Genomic DNA, 20,422 nt, shown 5'->3' on the forward strand with positions numbered 1-20,422 from the left:
AAAATATGGTAAATAGTCATCTCCCCTACTAAAGAGCCTCCCGTGTTTGTTACTATTAATAGTGAATAGTTGTAAAAGTGGTGTATTTTTATGAAAAAACTGCTTGAATGATTTGAAAATTAGATTTTTCGCTTCTAGAAAAGAAAAAGTAGCGGTTGCATCAGAACTTTGAATGGACTAAAATATTATAATGTCGGATTTTCACTATCTTTTCTAGTTTACGAGATCTAAACGGGACGGACAGACAGACATTTCACACAAACTAATAGTGTCTTTTCCTCTTTCGGGGGCTGCTAAAAAATTAAGGGTGGGGTAAATTAGCATGGTATTGTATGCTAAAACCATTGGAAGTTGATTTTATTGATTCATGCATTCCATATAATAAACAGTTTAATGTACAAACCAAAATCTTCTTATATCCATTCTAATGAGCCTTAGTATAGGTCTCAAATAGTTTCCCATACTCCCCCCAAAGTTATAAACCATTTCCAATTTACTATTAAGCATAATTTAAGAAGTGATAATATACAACAATATTTAAGCTGCAATCTGCTAGCTGTAGAAAAAGTGATTTTTTTTTTCTACCAATAGGCCTTCAAATAAAGTCAAACCAAGTTAAGTTCAATATTTAAATTAAATGTCTGTGTTTCATTCTTCAACTGGGTATCTATGGTTTAAAAGAACGGACAAAGAGGAATGGAGTATGACTGACAACTCTTGCATGGTGTCCCAACAGACTAAGGGATAGCTAAAGGCTAACAAATGGTTTTGTTATGTCGTCTCTCTATTTAAAAGCATTGCCTGAAATACCCGAGTCATGTTTTGTTTTTGAATATTCTGATGGTCCTTCAGAATTTAAAATTATATATACCCTAGCCCAAACCTCCCACAGACCAGCTGGAGGGATGATTCAAATCCAGGCCCATGGAGACATCCGTCCAGAGCACATACAACACAACATGGCAGCCATCCATGATACAAGTCTGGAAAGATGTCTCAGAAGTGATTTAAAGAATAACAGTTCACAAAAGGAACAAAAACAAAAAAATTATATTCTAATGGAAGTTTTTATTTCATTTAAAATGCATCAGAAGTTAAAACACCAGCACATTGGGGTATTTTTTTTTTATACAGAGGACACCAAATCCTTCATAAGTTCCATCTGTCCAACTTCCTCCACCAAATCATAAAACTCAACAAAAAAAAAAAAAAAAAAAGGAAAAATAAGCTGTCTTTAAATATTAAAAGAAAAAAAAAAAGATGAAAAAAAAAAGGGAAATGAATATTTCACCAACTGAAATCCTAACATTTGCTTTTTATTTTTAATACATAAATTCTAATTAACAAAAAAAAAAAAAATGATATTGTCTTCATTACCCCTTGAATAATGGTTTAAATTGTCTTGTAAACACTTCTGAAGCTAGCTTTTAATGTACAGCTAGGGCTAAGCTTCAACTGTCATGCTTCAGAAAGATTTGTATGTTACAAGTGGGCAAAGTCAATTCTAATTATAGACAATACTCTTGGGAAAGAACAAAACAAAAAAAAATGAAACCTAAGTTATCACACTTAAAACAAAACTACTGTTAAGTAGGGGGGAAATGTAAGTGCTGTCTCAATCGCTTTTTTAATTCTGAACACTGAATGTTTTTCTATTGTGTGTATGGTAAGGGACATAAAGGAAAGGGCTCTGTGAAACAGGTGGTTGGTAGAGAGGGGGGCGAGGGGGCACTAGAGGTGGACAACTGGCTTTACAATACCAGAATTCGCATTTCATTCACAATATATATATATATAATATACTCATTGTACAACAAAATACATTAGTGTGAGATGAAAAAAAAAATTGTATAACACTCCAAGCTACATTAGTCACTCACAGATCTATCTTTATAGCACACAACCACACCACAGTATGCCTGGCACACGGACTGGCACATTCCCCTCCAGACTCTGCAAGAATGCTCTACATCTGCCATGACTATCTGATTAGCTTCAATCACAGCTGTTTATATTATAAATTTTTATTAAAATCTGATTCCTAGATAATCAGCCAATACACTGTTACTACAAGTTAATCTCTTTAATTATGGATGCAATGTACAATATCAAGGGACATCTATGCAGTCAACACTCGTGCTAATAAATATATATCTTCATGGATAAACAATACAATCAGTGTATCACCCCCACACATATGATACAATTATAAACATATTCACAAATGATGTATCCTCAATTGTGGAAAGTTTGAGAAGCCCTGCAAAGTCAAAATTTCTTATAGATTCTTAATACATTTAGTACCTATGCCTGTCATTTTGATTTCCAACCAAGGAAGGGTACACTTAAAAGCTACTGAGAGAATACAAAAATGCAATTTACTTATTTTCAATGATAAATGAAATTGTTACATCAAAAGACAACACAAAGAATAGATCAGTACATCGCTATGCCAGCAACAAAGTCATGCAATAAAACTTGTTTAAGATCTTACTCAAGTGTAACATCATAGTTTTAACTTACTAGTTGATTTACAAGGCAGTCAAGTCACTTAAGCATGACTTTACATCAACAATTTTATTTGAATAGGGTTGACATCTCAAAACCACAGAAGTAGCTTTAACTTAACAAGGTACATTCATGTTTCATAAATTGTTTTAATACAGCATGAGTTGATGAGTTTAAAAAGATTTGACCAGAAGCACCATTTTTTTTTGTAAAGATAAAAAAAGCAAGGAAGCAGCCCTTAACACTAACTAATATATAGCTAATAATTTCAACTTTTCTCTACAAGAGCTTATCACTGGTGAAATAAAGAAATGCACAACACACCATCTTATTACACAACTTTCAAAACCAAAACAATAACCACTAAAACAATGCTCTTCTCACAGACACACAACACAGAGTGATTGATTGGTGCTCAGCTAAACACATCACAATACGGTTTAAAGAAAACAAGATAATAGGAAGGCTTAACAAAAAAAAAAAAAATTCACATTTTTACATCTACTTTTTGTGTTTCAACCCTTACGCATAATTCTCATGTAAATGACATCTGTGGAAGTTAAGTGTAAATAGTTACTATAGTTATTCAGAACTCTTTAATTTTTATTTTTACAGTGAGACACAACAATACTGAATATCAAGTCAGGTGTTCCTAACTGACAAGACTTAAGTTTAAAGATGCAGGAGGTAGCCGCCTCATTGAAAAATAAAAAGGTAGCACAGTAGCGGTCATAAAGGAAGAGAAACTCAACTAGCCTCTTCACCCTCATGTGGAATGAAAACGTGATTTTACATACACCAAACTCCTTGAACTTGTGGGAATTTATACAAGGCACGTTCAAGTCCTTATAAATTTACACAGATTTTTTTTTTGTTTCACCATTTTCTGATTGTTTTCATACAAAAATACACTTGAGCTCTTTTTTTAAATCTTCATAGTCTTAGTAAGTTAAAAAATTCATAATATATTGTTTTTATTATTTGTATAAAATGTATTGCTGAGTGGGTTTACAAAAGTTACCAAGTAGGGCTATGCTCTTTTTTAAGTTAAGATTCCATTATGAATTCCCTACAGCCTGCTTTCATTTATACTGAGCATCATTTGGTGAACAACAGAATCAAGTGACCAAGATCTGAAATGTACAGCAGAAAGGACGGGACCTCATCACAGTTACAATTAGTGCTGTTTCCTTTAAAGTATGTGGCATGCATGATGACTGCTCCCATTGCGGCCATTCTTCACACGTAGCCTGGACTTTGCCCTGTAGTGCTCTAGATAGGCCAGCTGTTTTGTGTTGATCGCACCACGCCTCTTTCTAAATAAGGACAAAAAAAAAGAATTCAACCATTTAATTCATTACTTTAATGAGGAGGTGGACTGCCTATACAATTCTTGGTAGGATAAAAGCATGAAATTTTAACAGCATCCGAATACAAGTCATAACTATCAGTCACATCAATGTAAACTAAAAATGTTTTTGGAACTCAAATCTTTACTTGTAGAAATTAAAAAGATGTATGTAATTCAAGAAACTTATGTTATTATGGATTAAATGGGCAAAGGCTTATGCAAGAGTAAAAATAGTTTTGTCTACATGTTACTTCATCAGATTTTGACAGTGTGTGTTGTATTATGCCTTGTTTTGTGAGAAGCTTCCATAAGTTTGTATATGGATCAAGACTAAATATTTCAGTAAAAATACATGTTAAGCTGCAGAGAGGAACTATATCATCACATTTTTATATTATATATGCACACAATGTAAAAGAGTTGGAAGTGTTTTGCTATCACTATGAAAAACATTCTTAACTCAATATTTCAAAAGATAAAACTCACTCTCTAATCATTTCCACAGCATCTTCATATTTAAGGCCAGCCTCCATTAAAGCTAAAGCTACTAAAACTGGAGCCCTTCCTAGACCAGCTACACAGTGCACTGCTACACAACAGCCAGGGTCTTCAGAAAAACGATTCTTGAGCAGATTAAACCAGTCTTGTACAATCTCTGGAGGAGGTGGACTGCCATCATCAAACTCCCAATCCTAAGTAAATTAGAGTTGGTTAACAGTAGATTTCACTAAAATTTTATAATACATTTCCTGCATATTACATTTTTAGGGATGAGGAAAACTTAACGCTACTTTAAGGGCAGGGGAGAAAAAAGTTTTTTTTATTTAAACATCTCCTTTACTCAATGGTCCTGGTTGAAAAAAAATAAGACCATGGAAAGTGCATCCAATGAACTATTTAAAAGTTTGTATTCTTCTCTCATGAAATTATTTCTGTTAATAGATATCGTTCTGCTCTGATTTTGTTATTAGAATAAGTCCCAATGGTTCAGGTGGACACGTGGCTCACCGGCTTGTTGATAATATTAAACCAATAAATTGAGTTTGGGGTCAAAACTGATTTATAACATTATCAAAACAATATTTTTGATAAACAAAATACAATGCACAGACAGAAAGAAAATCTTGATGTCTAATCTATTTTCTTAATGACTTAAAAACATTTATTTGAAAATACTATAACCTTTTTTAAATACTTTCTGAGACAACTAAAATGATTATTTATTTTAAACCATTTGAAAGCTTTCTTCAAGATTTCAAGAGCAAATATCTATGGAATAAAAATAAATAAGTCTAATGAAAATACGAGCTTTATTTCTAGTACTCTTAAACTAACCATGACTCTGATTCCACTCTCCCCAAGTTTCTCTTTACTGTAGGTAGGCTCACACACTCTGACCACATCTTTAACACCATGCTTCTGAAGTTCCTATATAAATGAAATAAATTAACTGTTAGTGACTAAATGCAACAATTTGATATGTTAAAATAATTTAAATAGGGTGGCTGGATAAATAAGTAATAAGTAAGCAATAAGTAATCACATATATTTTTCATAGGACCTGCATCTCAGCTATAGTGATTTTTTAGGAAAACATTGAAGCGTGAAAAAAACACTTTGGTACACAAATCAAGCTCACCGTTTGTAAATCTTACAATATCTTTAAAAACTTTATAAATTGGTAAATGAACCTAGTTCAAGATCAATCTTAATTGAATATGCTTTCAAAATTTTTAAAACACATCTTTAATCAAATCTTGTAGATTTAATACTTTGTAAAAGTTACACTATGCTTACCTGCAAAAATTTATCCAAATTGGCATCAGTGGGCCTGTCAGTTATGAGAAACCTCATGTTCTTGAAGCAGATTTCTGCTGGTTCTGGCCTGCGTGCTTTCATCATGAATGTAAGGCAGCTCACATTCGCAGATAAAAACTCCTGTTTGTAAACTCTTAGTTCCAGATGAGCAGCAACGACTAATTAATCCAGTTTATTGAATGAACACTCAAAGTTACAATGAAGTACACAGCAAAAAAAAGCAAAGTTTGTTTTTCTGTGTCAGAATACACAGTTTCCACTTGTGCTCGTTATTGATTCTACAATATCCTTTTCCCACAGATGTACTTGCCTTTAGAGAAAGGCAGTTGGTATAGGGTTTAAAAAAAAGGGCACTCAAAGCTTTGAAAACTTCCACACAAAGCACTGGCTATTCCAAAATGTTCTTTTGTTTCAAGACTGAATGTAAAAACCAAGATAAATGCCAAAATATTTTACCCTATAAAGCTGGTTGCAGAAGACTGGTTATAATGAGGTGTGATTTAATTCAACATCTTTGAGCCAGTGTTACCCCTTAAGACTGAAGAAATTGAGCTCCTGTATGAATATTTTTAATTCAGTTCAAATGTTACTTGAAGAGATATGAATTATTTTTTCAGCATCTGAAATAAATAGTAATAAGTTAATTACACAAAGAATTAAATAATTACACAATGAATTCAATAGGTTTCAGAAGAAACAAAATGGAAGTAAAATTATTCCCTTCCAACATACCATGTCATGAATTATTTAAAGCTCAGGTATATAAAACTACATCCAGTAGACAGATCTATTGCCAGGCACTGAGAGCTAGGTGCACTCAAAAGCCCTCACCAGGATTTAAACCCAGGACCCCATTGGTTCAGAAGCCAAACACTTCACCACTCAGCAACCGCACTGCCACAATAGTAACAAACGTATACAGTAATTAATGTAGAATAATAAAGATAATGTTCCAGATACTTTATCAACTATAGAAATAGGCACAATCAGTTATGTATTGTAGATGGGAAAGAGATATAACTAGAGCTAATTGTGTATTTACTTTTACCTAAATGCACCCAAAGAGCAATGTACAATTAATACTATCCATCAGCAAAGAAAATCTAATTTCAGAGTCCATTGCAGCTGTGTATTTACACTTGTTTGCTAAACAAACACTCACCTTCGATTAGTATTCCAGATAGGGCTATTTAGCAAGAGTCCAAGGTATATAAAAAGTGATACAGTTTTAGCAAGACACTCTGCTCTCTTGGCAGGCAGAGGTCTTACTCCTCGCGTGGGAAGTGTTGTGCCTGGCAATAATCTCCGCTGTTAGTGACAAACTCCATAAAGGTGTGGCCAAACTCACCGAAAAACTAAAATGAAAAGAGAAAAAAAGTCATATGGCAAATCTATCTGGAAAAAAAAATCTTTTCCTTTACAAGAAAAAATTGAACAAGAAAAGGTTTTACATTTGAATTACCCTTTAAAAACTTTTTTTTAAGGACTTGCATATTTTGTTAAGAATAAGTTAATTATTTTTTTTAGCATTTCTTTCACAAGGGCTGTAAACTTTCAAACTATAAATGATCACTCAAAAATTAAAATGTGTTTCATCATACGTCTTTAAAAAAAAAAAAAGCTATTTCTCGTGCCCTTTCTCCCAGATATGCAAGGTCATAAAATTCCAATACAATGTTTACAAGGAACAGTGTTGCTCAAGGCACAAGGTGATCTGGTTTTGTGTGATTCTTAAATGTCACTGCTCTGGAGCAGTTATTACAGGCTACCTGCAGATCTCAGAAACCAAGTTTATAACAGTGTAAAGTGCAATTTTTTTCTTCATTCTACTTAAATTAGTTTCAAGAATATTGATCTGAAAAGTATTTGTACTGTCATGCTTTCCAAACAGTCTGCTTTCATATTCAAGTATACCATAATATTGACACTTGGGCATCATTGCTAATCTGTCAGAATTCACTTCTAAACATTCTCAATAAAAGGAGTGAAAATAAACATTCATGTAAATAATGGGTTTGGTTTGAATCATAGAATCAAAGAGTTTAAAGAATATAACCCTCTTACACTTACAATGACATGGCTTTTATATTTACCCACAGAATTTCTAAACTATACAATTAACAAACAAAAGTGTTCTGAATATAATAAATTTACTATAACGACTTTTTGAAATGTACAAAGAAAACATAACTAGACTCAAAACAGTTGCCTATGTACAGCTTCTGTGAATGATAATTAGATTTAAGTATTACTATTACCTCTCAAATGCACAACTTGTGTTAAAGCTTTTTTTTAAATCCATAGTATGTAACAAATTTTGGAATAACAAATGTGGAAATGTTAAGTTTTTTTAAAGCACTTTGACTGTTATATTTAATAAGGTATTGTCTGCATTAGGTGTGCAGCTTTTACATGTCTAATTAGCATGAGGGAAGTAAATAATTCATGAGCAAACAAGCTTACAAGGTTGGTACATTGTTTTCTGTTTAATACCCACAAGTGTCACAAGCCTGTTTCAAAAACTAGCCTCAAGATGTAACTGTGAAAAGTAAAATGTGTCATATCATATTCATCAGTACCAGTTAGATCTGTTTTAACAGATCAAAGCTGACTAGACAATTGTCTCTATCCTTAGAATACACCTCAGGCATAGTATATTTAAAGATTTGACACCTTGTTAAATTACATTTAGCATTCTCCTTTATAAGCTATCTAAACAAAGAGTTACAAAGTTAATATTGATCTATATGAATATAACATTAAGTTAAGTAAGAAAGCTTTTTTTTTTCAGATTTAAGTTTGAAATACCAGATTATTCGACAGACTCAATCTACATGCCTAAAACTCAATATAATTAATAAAACACCCCACAATATTTATGTAGTCAATATAGCCGTCTACTGTATTACATGTTGACTAGTTATACATGTATCTTAAACTTGTGTAATTACCTTCACTAGCTAGATTTATAAATAGATCTAGATATCAAATGTTAGATCTAATTCTCAGCAACGTATCCAATCAAAGAAGAAAAAAAAAGAACACTTTCTTTCCTAGGTGTTATTAAGATCCACGTTTAGAAGCTTAGTGCGCGATAGCCTTGCCTTAAACTAGTGTAAGCTAGATCTGGTTGACAACACACATCACTTCAAAAATGCGCCACAGAATGTGTTCGATTATGGTGACCCGTGTTGGAGGCCTAGGCGCTTTATCTGTTGCGACCTTTGAAGCTAAGAGTTCAGTGGGTGAACGAGACTATGCTTGGGTAAACCCATTCCCATACGTCACACAGCTGACCACTCGTGACCAGCTGTAGCCCTGCCGTCAAGCTTGGCTCTGCACAACACGCCGTGTTTAAACCACACAGCACGTTGAGGACGTATATCTAGGTCACTAGAAATTCTTTTAGTTACAACGCACCCCCACCCCCCATAAAAAATCATTCAAGTGCAGCGTGGAATTCACGAAGCACTTAGATCTAGAGTAGATTTATTCAAAACTGCGCCTATGGAGGAAAAAAAAGCCTAGAGAAGGAATGAAACCATATTGCCCAACAGGCCTAACGTGTTGCGTTGAGACGAGAAATCAATGAGGGACACAAGAAAACACGAGGAGTGTCTAGTGTAGTAAGCAACGCAGACGACCTTTTTTTTCTTTCTTCTTTTGGCCTAGTAAAAAGAATTTTAAAAAATGTGGCAACTGTACTGTACACAAAGAAAGGGCGGGGTGTCTGACCTTCTCAGCAAGAACAATGAAGCATTCTACCTGTCCCACTTCTGACCTAAAATTACTTAAATAGGCATGTAGACTAACGCAAGCATGATTTACAGACATGCACATCGAAAGAGCTATAATCAATCATTGCCGTGCATTCGCGTTAACTAAAAGTTAGTCCATGAATTCTTGATAACACAATTCTTTTCATTTCCTGGTGTGTTGGCAGGGGGAAAAAAGGAGGGGGGGGAGATGGACAGATTTTGAAATGTTAGCTGCAGCAGTGAATCGAATAAGTGCTGAAGTTTTGTTAAGCTATGCATTCAATGAGACATTATTTTAGTCTAATTCTGATGAGCCATCAACAGAGTAAATGCCTGTATATACGAAATATTCGAGTGACAAATATTGTAAACTTTTAATTCAAATAATTTTGATCAAAACATAAGCACACAGGTCAGATAAGTGTTGGATTTTGGAATGGACCCATTCAAGACCAATGGAGCGCCGGGTGTGTGAGGCTGGCTATCATTAAAAGTTTAACTGAAAAATATTTACCACGCAAGCAAAAACTATTCCCTAAAATTCAATAACTTTAGTTAGAGACTAACAACTTCAAGACATTCCAGCCGGCTAAATTGTCTGCGCATGTGATACGATCACCTGCCCGTCGATTCCGAAGCTGGCCTAGGGTAATGAATTAAATCTCTACAGAATGACAATAGTACACTTAACACAGCGTGGGAGGCCGTGGGTGAAGAGGGGGTGGGGTAAAGTACAAGTGCGTTACCCTTCATCGGGCAGGACACGGGCTGATCCAGTGTGCCGATGTAGCCTAACTTCCAGACAGGCGTCGCGTGTAAGAACGCTATTGACACGTGGTTTTCCAGACTAGTACACTTCAATCCAACACACACACACAGTGACAAGAGCAGGCGCAGCCTTTCTAAACCCGTGTGTTCGGCGTTCACACGTGTTTGTAGAAGCGATTACACGTCTGTACGAGACGGAGCATTGGTTAAAACAAAACAAAAAAAACAGAACTAGTTCTTAGGCTAAGGGTTACAGACAACTTAGTCCTATATGAGAAAAGAATCACATAGACTTTTTTTTTTATTCCATTCTATAACCACCACCACCCTCAAGTATTTAATGATTAAAATAGCCACCTGAACGGTACAAACAAACAAAAAAATACATTTGGCAATAAATCTCCTCTCCTCTAGGTTAAGGTCTTGTACTAAAAAGAGCATCCAACAAAACCTTTAGATCTAATTATTTTTGCATGCATTAATGTACAGCATGCCAACCCCTTCCCGTCCTCACCGCCATAAGCTCTATTTCCCAAGATACTGTTTCGAAGTGATGGCAAAAACGACTGTTTAAATTCCGATGGAGATCTAAAGTTCAACTGTTTCACGGAGCTCTGAAATGAGACTGGACACAACAGAAACCGCGCGCTAAGTTAGAACACTTACAGTTGGAGAGAAAGGGAAACTTAATAACAATGTGGGAAAATTTTGATTAGAATTGGTCAAATGTGATTGGCACAGATCCTAGCACGTACATACGAATGTATTGTGAAAGTCTAGCCAGAAGGCTAAAACTAAAGGACGGGAAAGCAAGTACTGAGGACACTTAGGGGCGAAGATTACCTAACATGAACAGGCCGTGTTGAACGAATTGACGTCACAGAACAAAAAAAGCAAGCTATGGAATTTTTTTTTATTGTGTACGTGTGACAGTATAAATATGCCCGAGTAAATACCGAGACCAAACAATAGCTTTGTTTTGTAAAGAGTGATATTTCAGTGAAGTCAAAAGTAGGCCCACCTGCTTCTTAAAATGTTTTTTTTTTAAATAAGCATCTTTCTGACCAATCATTAAGCTCATGCCAAATACTAAATCTGCCGTGATATGTTGGATGCATAACAAGGCAAACCCTAACCTGGAACCCCCAAGGAAAGAGGGGACGGCCCAGGATTTGGAAGCAGATGGGCAAGACATTGGGACAGTTGGAGAGACACGCCCACAACCGAGATGCCTGGAGGAAGCTGGTTGGTGGCCTATGCCCCAGAAGGGACCACAGGCAGAGATGACAGATGGTGAAATACTAAATCTAAACAGCATGCATTCACACGTAGGCCTAAGAAACACGACTGTTATTTTGGGCGATTGAAAGCCCGATGTACAACTACTTTTCACCAGAACAACTGTGGGTCCTAAAAATGTACAATTCTACAAAAGATATTCAAACCTGACTCTGTCAGACTGGCACATATCTACGTGTGGTTGGCCCACGTCCTTGCCATTTAATATTCCACAATACGAACACTTACAATGAGCATACACGTAGGTCGGAAATCAAACTCACCTCGATAACATTAGCTGGATCTAATCCAAGCGGCTGAGTTTTCTCCCTCCTCTGTGCCACATACTTAATAATCTGTGTTAATTCTGTTTCGGCTACAAGAGATATCTACTACAAACGCCTGTCTAGATCCTGTTCCGTGCAACTTGTTCAATCAAGATAAAGGAAAGGATGACAGCCAAAACTGTCAAGGACGTCTACAGATCTCAACGACCCGTGCTTAAAAACATCCTCCAACAACGTCCAATAATCAGAAAATATGTAATGTGTAGTTATGTAGCTCAAGCTATTGTAAGACTTTGTCTACGGTATCTTTGTCCAATAATCAGAAAATATGTAATATGTAGTTATGAAGCTCAACTATTGTAAGACTTAGTCTACGGTATCTTTCATTGTATGTCCGTTTACTAGAGAAGGGACCGGGTCGCACAAGCTTCTTTATACCCGTTAGCGAAATAGAAAAAATGGATATACAACTCCCCAGATATACGTAATACTAGTCTCACTGCAAGCGCCGTACACTGCAAAGCGCAGATGTTTAGTGACACTTATGACAGACACGGAGCCAACAAAACCAACGGTGTTCAACCCCACACACACCAATGCTACATCAACACCGGGAAACAGTTTTGAAAAGACAGTGATCAAAACATCGCATTATTGAGGTGAATGAACTTACGACCCACCAACCAACATCACGTGACTGCCATGTTCTGCCTTAAACCAAAAGAGAAGACATTTAAAAAACACACATCCTAATGGAATAATGCTACAACAGAGCTAGGTCTACTACATAAATGAGAGGGTTAGGGTGGGGTCTAATCTTTTCACTCTCAAGAGACTTCGATGACCCGCCCTCTAATCTCTATATTCCAAGCATCCAGGAGGCGAACGTAACATTGCACACGGCCGAGACCCGCTACATTACAATAAGGATTTTTCCTGTTTAAAAAAAAAAAACCTCGAGACAGACCACTATTGATTAGAATCCTGTGGTGAATGCCTTATTTTTCTACAAGTCAAAGGCTTCGCAGACGCCAAACGCACAGCGTTGCAGACAAAGCTATACAGATTTGATCTATCCCTTCCCTTCTTCTACGCCTTCTATGCATAAGACATTGGAGATCATGTCTAAACCACGAGAACGAAAGTTCATTTCCAGTTGCTATACAGGACCAAGTGAAGTCTTAGCCCCCATTTTAAAATTCATACAAACCCCACAAATATTGAACGAGAAAATGCTTTTAAAAAAATATATTTATTATAAATTCTACAACGCTAAAACAATGAGCAAGGCGGATCAATCAGAGACTTCATTAACATACATGGCCATCACGTGTGTACGCAAAATAAATACGGTTGGTGCATACAATTGACATGGGGGTTGAGTGGGTCCAGCGACTGTTTATAACGTGCACAAGCCACCATAAATGTCTGAAATCAAACCGAGCAACAGGCAGGCCTTCATTGGACTAAAGACATACATAAAGTCAATCTTGAGCCACTAATTTATTTTTTTGTCCATCATGGAAAAGCTTTACACATATTGTATGTTCAGATGACTTAACGTAATTCATAAAATGTGCCCAACTGGTATTCTCCTAATGCAAAACAATAATAATCACAGAAATTTTTTTTTATTAAATATATATATAATGGCTTCCTTATGTAATAATGTTTTCAATTAAAAAGAAACAAAAAGATATGTGATATCTACTAAGTAAACAATCTCACACTGACCGACATAATCTTGTAGTACACCCCCCCTCCCCTTTTTTTGTCCATCATGGGAAACAATTCACGCAATGTACGAACAGTGTACACCGAAGGAAAAAAAAAGTCGACATGTAGATCTCTTAAGTGGTACACAACAATGTCAGGACCAGGGCCAATGTTTTGCACAACTATGACGCTTATTTGGAACTTGTACAAACATTTGCTTCCTCCCTCCAAAGGGAAGTAAGTTTCATTGAATGTTCACCAATAACCACCGAGCCCTCTGGGTCGCTCTAGCACTGGTAAGCTAGTCCCGTAAAACAAATTCGCCATACAGTGTGGAATGTGTTGTCAACTAAAAGCTAGAGAATAGGAAAAATGATATGCTGTCTGTACACGAAAGCTATAAAACAGTTAAGTCTTAATCTAAATCATCTAATACTGTTATAGTACACCTTATGTTTATCAAACAAATAATTTATGTCTCACAAGATGAGCTGACCTGTATTTATATGTATAAAAAACACAGAAGTGAAATTCAACAATATAAAATAGAAGTAAATTGGTATAAGTTACAGTATCATTACAACAAACTAACATGACAGGGTGTACAGGGTGCTTACCAAACACTAATCATTGAACCCTCGTATTTTGTTTTTTTTCTGTCAGCCTTTTAAAGATGCTGCACTGACTTTTTACCCTTCCTCCAATTATCCTTAAGATTTTTTTGTTCTGCTAGCCAAGGTATTTTTTTTGCACAAGAACTATTCATGTCTCAATAATTATTAGAATTTTTACTGGATGTCCAGAAAACTACATTTTTTTTCTCTTTGCTGACCTACTTAAACAGTTTACTGGACAATTTGCATTTCAAGACAACAATGTGGGCTTGTGGGCACCAGTAAAATAATATTTGGCCTCAACATCTGCATTTATTTGTCAAACAACACACTACCAGACATTTATAAAACAAAGAGCGACTGTTCCTCAGGTCCAAGACCCTATATTCCAGACAGCATCCCAACTTCAATTACTCCATCAGAGAAAACACTCCCCCCCCCCCCCCATCATCAATGTGTGAAATACCAGCCTAGAGTCTATATGTGACTAAAGTAGACATGGGAAACATATGAACATGGCTGTAAGTGTGACAGTGAATGAATAGCAGAAATGGTCTTATACTTTGATTTACGAAACTTCCTTGAATTAATTAAAGAAATACTAACGAGGATTAAATAGATATAGGCTAAGCTTTCTGTGATGGGTATAGAGTTGGCAAAAATGTTAGGAAATTTTCCAAACCAGTGTTTGTGAACCGCCATGTTGGCTAAATAAGAAGTTGTGGAATTCTATTTGGATTAAGCAGAAATTAATTATATTTAGTATTTTCTTTAAATAATGTTGCTAATAATTACTACACTCATACACACAAATGAATGCAAGGCACTATTGTTTTTACTTTAGATGGAAAACTTTGACAACTTTCTTCTCTTGCCCTTGCTAAGCAGTCTGTATAATAAGCAGCTACAAGGAGAAATGCTTTGGAGGGGGGAGATTTACATATTTAGCAGATTAATTTCAGTTTAACCTTAAGCCTTCCTTAAGTACCACACTTTGTTGCTAACAAACAGTTGTGGATCTCCAGGTGTAAGTCTAGGTCACTTCCACACTGGACTTTCAAAATATACATCAGTTATATGATCTAGTGGCACTACAGCCCAAGGAGGCCCCCCCCCTGGCTTTAGCACATCTCACTAGAATAGATTTAAGTCAATTATCCAAGTTTAGGTGCTAACTGTAAATTTTGTTTTGCTTCCAGGAGATTTATGATGATAAAATGCTATCATAATCATTTGTTTTCAATAAAATCTAGATCAAATCAATCGGTATCTAAGCAGAAGATGGATTGTCTTGAACTAGCTCTAGACTTAAGACTTTAAGTCTCACTAGTTTTTTCTTTAGAACTATATAAATCTAAGTAAATAGACTGATTCTAAAAATGGAAAAATAATAAAAACAGATTTGTCTGAAAAAAAAAAAATTCATTTAAAAATCTCTATTTTTTTTTTGACAGAGTGGGTGTATGTGTATTTTTTGCCTTTAAAAAAAAAAAAAAAGAAACTAAAATTTTTAGATTTCCACCACTATACTTTCAACCACCCCCTTTTTTTTTTTAATAGATGCTTGGTTAAACTAGAGCATATAAAATATACATTTTAAATAATAATAATTCTTGCTTTAGAATTATTTTTCATACAGCAAGAGAATCCATTGTTATTTCCATGCCCAACATTGCTTTTGGATTTGTATACCAAAACAAGTATTTAACATAATTGATGACCTAGATTCAACTCCTTTTTTCTCCATTGTACACAATGTGTTGTGTCATGGCTTTGCTGTAATTCCTCATTGTATGTCTCTTCCACACACACACAAATAGTTTGTTTACACACATTTAAACAAAAGAGAAAAAATTTGCCAGACACACAATGATCTCTTTTTTTTTTAGAGACACCAAACAATATTAACGTGTAACCTATAAGCTAATTATATTCTAGCTGCTAAACAGAATGTAATAATTAGCACTAAGATGGAACTGTGGACAATCAAAAATGTCTGAAATTGAAAATGCTATGTGCCTAGGTACAAAACATTAAAAATAAAAATGCTGTGACCAGATATTCAGTCTAAATCTATAATTATATTTTAAGGTCTCTGTGTCTAAAACAAAATAACTAAATAAGGTATACATGTATGTAAGTTGTTTTTCTTAAATACACGAACACATGAAGAATGCATTGGATGTGGTGACATTTTCCAGAAACAAAAAACCTAACTTAACTTTTGAAAAGTCTTCGTTTGATCAGATATTTCACATCTCTTTATTTTACTACTAGCACTATGACTATTGAGTCACTATTGTTAGCTGACATCTTCACTACAAATTGTAATTAATAAACACAACAACGAGGACACAATGATGATTGTTTGATGCTACGTATTATGGGTCACTATCGAGTGCAGTGAAGGTTTACATCTTTTAATCTAAAATATCAATTAGATCTATAGGTTGAGGGAGTGTTTGTATTTCAACCAAAAGATAGGAAGTATTAAATTAGTTTGATTTGATAGAGTAAATTCAGTAAACAAGTGAGAGGACATGGCCTCCTTTTGCAAACACCTGGTAACCCAATAGAATTCAATAAATTTAGAATAATCTAGGGCTCTAGGGTCTAAGAGTTCTCTAGATATAACCTTATTAAACATTCCACTGTATTTGTTAAAATTCACCATTATTTCGACGGTTATGGAAAAACTAGTCACTTCAAATCAACCAATTCTTCATATTCTAAGATAAGATCCTAGATCTACTAGTGGTTATAGCATTTTACAGTTTACAGTTATTTGTAACAGTTTCCAAGCAGAGATGGGTGATATGGAGCATGGCAAGGGAAAATAGGGAAAAAAAAAAGGCCAGTCTGTCTTGACATGGTGTAAAAAGAAATTAATATAGATCTAGAATCTAAATCTAATTTCTTAAGTTAAGATGTTCGTTTCTTGAAGGGGAACCATCAACCTACTTAAAATTCAAATTAGATCTCGATCTAGACTAGAGTCTAGTGTAAAGTGCAAAGTTCGAACAGCCCCGATTTGTATAGAGATTCGATCGGTTCACTTTGTATTGCTAAAACTTTTTTATTTGAATGTTTACCAAATTACTACTTTATTGCTACTGCGCATGCACCTTTTTTCTTTACTTCCGACACATACTATTTCCTTTTCCTTGTAAAGGCTAAGTTCATGATGAGGTCAAACTCAAGAGGTGTGGAATTATTATTTTTTACTACCCGGTAGTGAAGGTAATGGGTAATGATTAGTAATTGGCTTAAGGCTATTTTAAGTCTAATGGTTCAACAGCTAAAAAGAGACTATTTGAAGTTGTGGAGCATGGGAAAGGTGGCAATGGATAGTGTTCTTGCGCAGGAGTAAAAAGAAAATGATTTCATTAACCTCATAGTGAAAATTAAAGATTTAAACATGTTTTAGATATATTTTTTTTTGTCTACTCGAGCCTTCCATCAACTCGATCGAGCTTACTAACGGGGGGAAAATCTGATCGAGGAAAAGTACGCTTGGTGATACCCACCCTACAGTCCTAAACCTCTTTGATCTCATATTTAATTTTAACTAAGTCTAGTGATACATTAAATCAGGATTATTTTTATAGACAAAAGGACGAGGAATTCAGAGGTACCATCAGTTTTTTTCATAGGTCAGACCGTTACGGTGCTATAAAAATCCAAAAGTGAAAATTGCTGCCAACAGGCTTAATGCGATCCAACTTCGCCTTTACTATAGATCTAAAATATAAATCTAATTTTAGTAATAATACAATAGACGAGGAGTTCATAAATTATTAAATACAATCATTTTTTTTACCTATTCTAGGACTAGGTCTAATTATCACTGAGTATAGTGAGATATATTTATAGTTATAGAAATTCTAACATAAAAAATGTTGGAGACTGAGCTTAAAGTTAAAGCCTTACTAACTAGACTTAACTGTCTTAACTAGAGTCTAGTCGACTCTAGTGTCTCTAGACTAGTTAACTTCAAATTCAAGTCAATCAAGTTTAACTTGTTTAGATATGTGAAAATCTGTAAGACCGGAAGTTAAAAAATGGCATCAAATTTTGAGATCATTTTTTTCTTACTTTCTGTACATAGGCCTTAATTGAAATCGATTATGATTTTAAATCCATAGTAATTGTGTCTATAAGAGGTGAATATGGATACATTTTATATTGAGGAACACTTTTTTTTTACTTGAAAGTATATGTATTTTTCTTTTTACTGATACTCATTTCAGGTAACATTTTAAAAGCTGATTTTTTTTTGTACTAATAGAAAATATATCTGGCCATATTTCTGCCAAGTTTTATCATGATAACTTTATTTCTTCAATTGTTATCGATTATATAAATTTGCACTGCTCCCTATGGGATTTTTATTTTAACTATTTTAAGACTTAAATCTTGCCTAGGTTGGTAGATATAGCAATTATTTATAGGTCTAAAAAGCTTTTAAAGAGTTTAATTTATTTGAAAAATATTGTTTCAGACGATTTTGATCCCACTTTTTAAATATTTGGTTATTTTCTGCCATCACAAAGCTGCCATTTTGTCCACACCCCTTGACATTTCTTGTAGCTCTAGACCCGATAATTGTTTATTTCATCAATATTTACATTCTAAACAAGTGAAGTTCATAAATATAAATGAAATCAGAATTGTGAGCTAGAAATTTACTACAAATACTAGATCTACTTATCTACTATTAAATTTCTTATTTAATAAGTAGATCTATCGTCTACGCAACTCAATTCCAACTTTTTACCATTTTGAGCGGGGGGGGGGTGTCTCGCGGGCTAGACGCTCTCATCATCATTGTTCCATGTCGACCAACCTATGTTAGGTCAAAACGCCACAAAAAAAATCATAACTTTCTAACTATTTAACCTACATTCATAATTTATACACCATTGAAAGTTCTTTCAAAGTATTTTAATGATGTACTAACGAAAAATTGTTTTTTCAAAGACAAAGATTGAAAGATAATTTTTTTATTTTACAATCACATCCCTGCCCTAACTTGTTCAATTGAGATCATTGAAAATTGAAAATGTAAGTTACTCTAGTCAACCATTCGTCTCCTAGGCTAGTGACTAGACTAGAGCCACTAGATCTATCTTTTTATAATTCTTTTGGATTTTCATAATAATTCATAATTTTATTTTATTAAAATAATTATTAAAATAAAATATTTTAATTATTTAGTCTAGTTTTATCTAGAATCTAGCTGATTCTAGATTTTCTGGATAATTCTATAGACTTGATAATCTAGCCTAGATTTATTACACTTTACATTTTTTTTATTGTACTCACCAGTATGAATTTGCTCATTGATTGTACACACAATATGATGCAGATGTCTTCTCTTCGAGAAGAAGTAAAATTATGAATACCACTTTCACAATGCTGTGGAAAAAATGGCTAACTTTGACGTCATTAGTTCCGGAATGTGAAAAAAAAAATATTGCCAGAATTTTCATCAAATTAAAGCTGTACATTAAGAACAGTTCGAGATTACTATACCAATTCGTTTAAGCTATAGATAGATCTAAATTGTGCTTGATAATTAGATCTATGCACAGATTATTTATTTATTTTACAAATCATAAGCATTCGTCTTGTCCAAACAATGTTAAAATATTTTTGTAAAATATTAATCTATAAAAACAATCTAATCTGGCATACAGGTATTGCTTCTGTATATGTAACATATATGTCTATGATATGTATACATGTATAACCATGAGGTAACCAATTCACTCGGGCCTATTTCACAACTGGGTCTATATGTCTCTTCTGTGCATGAGAACGGACAATATGTCTAAGCTAGATTCTATATTTAGGAGATATCGTAATTTGTGCACTTTCTCATTTTATTGCTTAACTAATCTGGGTAGCCAAATTTAGAAGTCCTTGACTGGGTGTGTAGTTCTTTGTGAGAGGTATTAGATCGAATCTATAGTCTATATTATAAATTAATTATAATGCTTGCAGTACGCACCGGCAACGACCGTTGAACTGTTCCCAGGCTTTAAATTGTTTATTATGGCCGAAACATTCTCTTCTTTTTTTTTTATTTTAATAAACGGGCCTCATTTTAAGGAACAACCTAACATATTTTTAGCCCGTGGATTTGTGTGTTACAATGAAATTTCACGGCCCGCTTTATATTTCTCTCTCTCTCTCTCTCTCTTTCTTTCGTTCTCTGGAACCTCCAATTGGTTTTGTTTTTCACATGCCAAACGTAATTTCTCCAACATAGTCCTTTGAGTTGATTTGGAAAGACCCGCTTCATAATGCGACCCCGACACA

At 34.4% G+C, this 20,422-nt stretch overlaps 1 protein-coding gene across 3 annotated transcripts; it reads right to left on the reverse strand.

The window, feature by feature from the left end:
* Positions 1 to 1,048: 1,048 nt before the first annotated feature.
* Positions 1,049 to 19,584, reverse strand: LOC106055323 (protein tyrosine phosphatase type IVA 2-like). 3 transcript variants are annotated; one of them, XM_056015116.1, is made up of 6 exons: positions 19,424 to 19,584; positions 6,840 to 7,032; positions 5,657 to 6,297; positions 5,195 to 5,287; positions 4,346 to 4,551; positions 1,049 to 3,824 (listed from the first exon to the last, which is right to left on the reverse strand). In XM_056015116.1, exons 3-6 carry the CDS (start codon positions 5,759 to 5,761, stop codon positions 3,701 to 3,703), a joined length of 528 nt encoding a protein of 175 aa, XP_055871091.1. In that variant the 5' UTR covers positions 5,762 to 6,297; positions 6,840 to 7,032; positions 19,424 to 19,584; the 3' UTR covers positions 1,049 to 3,700. The 3 variants fall into 3 exon arrangements, with proteins under 3 accessions (XP_055871091.1, XP_055871093.1, XP_055871092.1); XM_056015118.1 differs by lacking the exon at positions 19,424 to 19,584 and adding an exon at positions 11,766 to 11,783; XM_056015117.1 differs by lacking the exon at positions 19,424 to 19,584 and adding an exon at positions 8,629 to 8,875.
* Positions 19,585 to 20,422: the final 838 nt, after the last annotated feature.

This window comes from Biomphalaria glabrata, chromosome 17 (genome assembly GCF_947242115.1).
Source record: "Biomphalaria glabrata chromosome 17, xgBioGlab47.1, whole genome shotgun sequence".
NCBI classification, from domain to species: Eukaryota; Metazoa; Mollusca; class Gastropoda; family Planorbidae; genus Biomphalaria; species Biomphalaria glabrata.

Excerpts from the sequence above, each read along its gene's own strand:
- LOC106055323 (XM_056015116.1), bottom strand. The coding sequence starts at position 5,761 with ATGATGAAAGCACGCAGGCCAGAACCAGCAGAAATCTGCTTCAAGAAC. Across the intron at positions 5,288-5,656 it reads ATTTGGATAAATTTTTGCAG|GAACTTCAGAAGCATGGTGT; the intron begins GTAAGCATAGTG and ends TCATTTATATAG. Across the intron at positions 4,552-5,194 it reads AGAGTGGAATCAGAGTCATG|GATTGGGAGTTTGATGATGG; the intron begins GTTAGTTTAAGA and ends TAATTTACTTAG.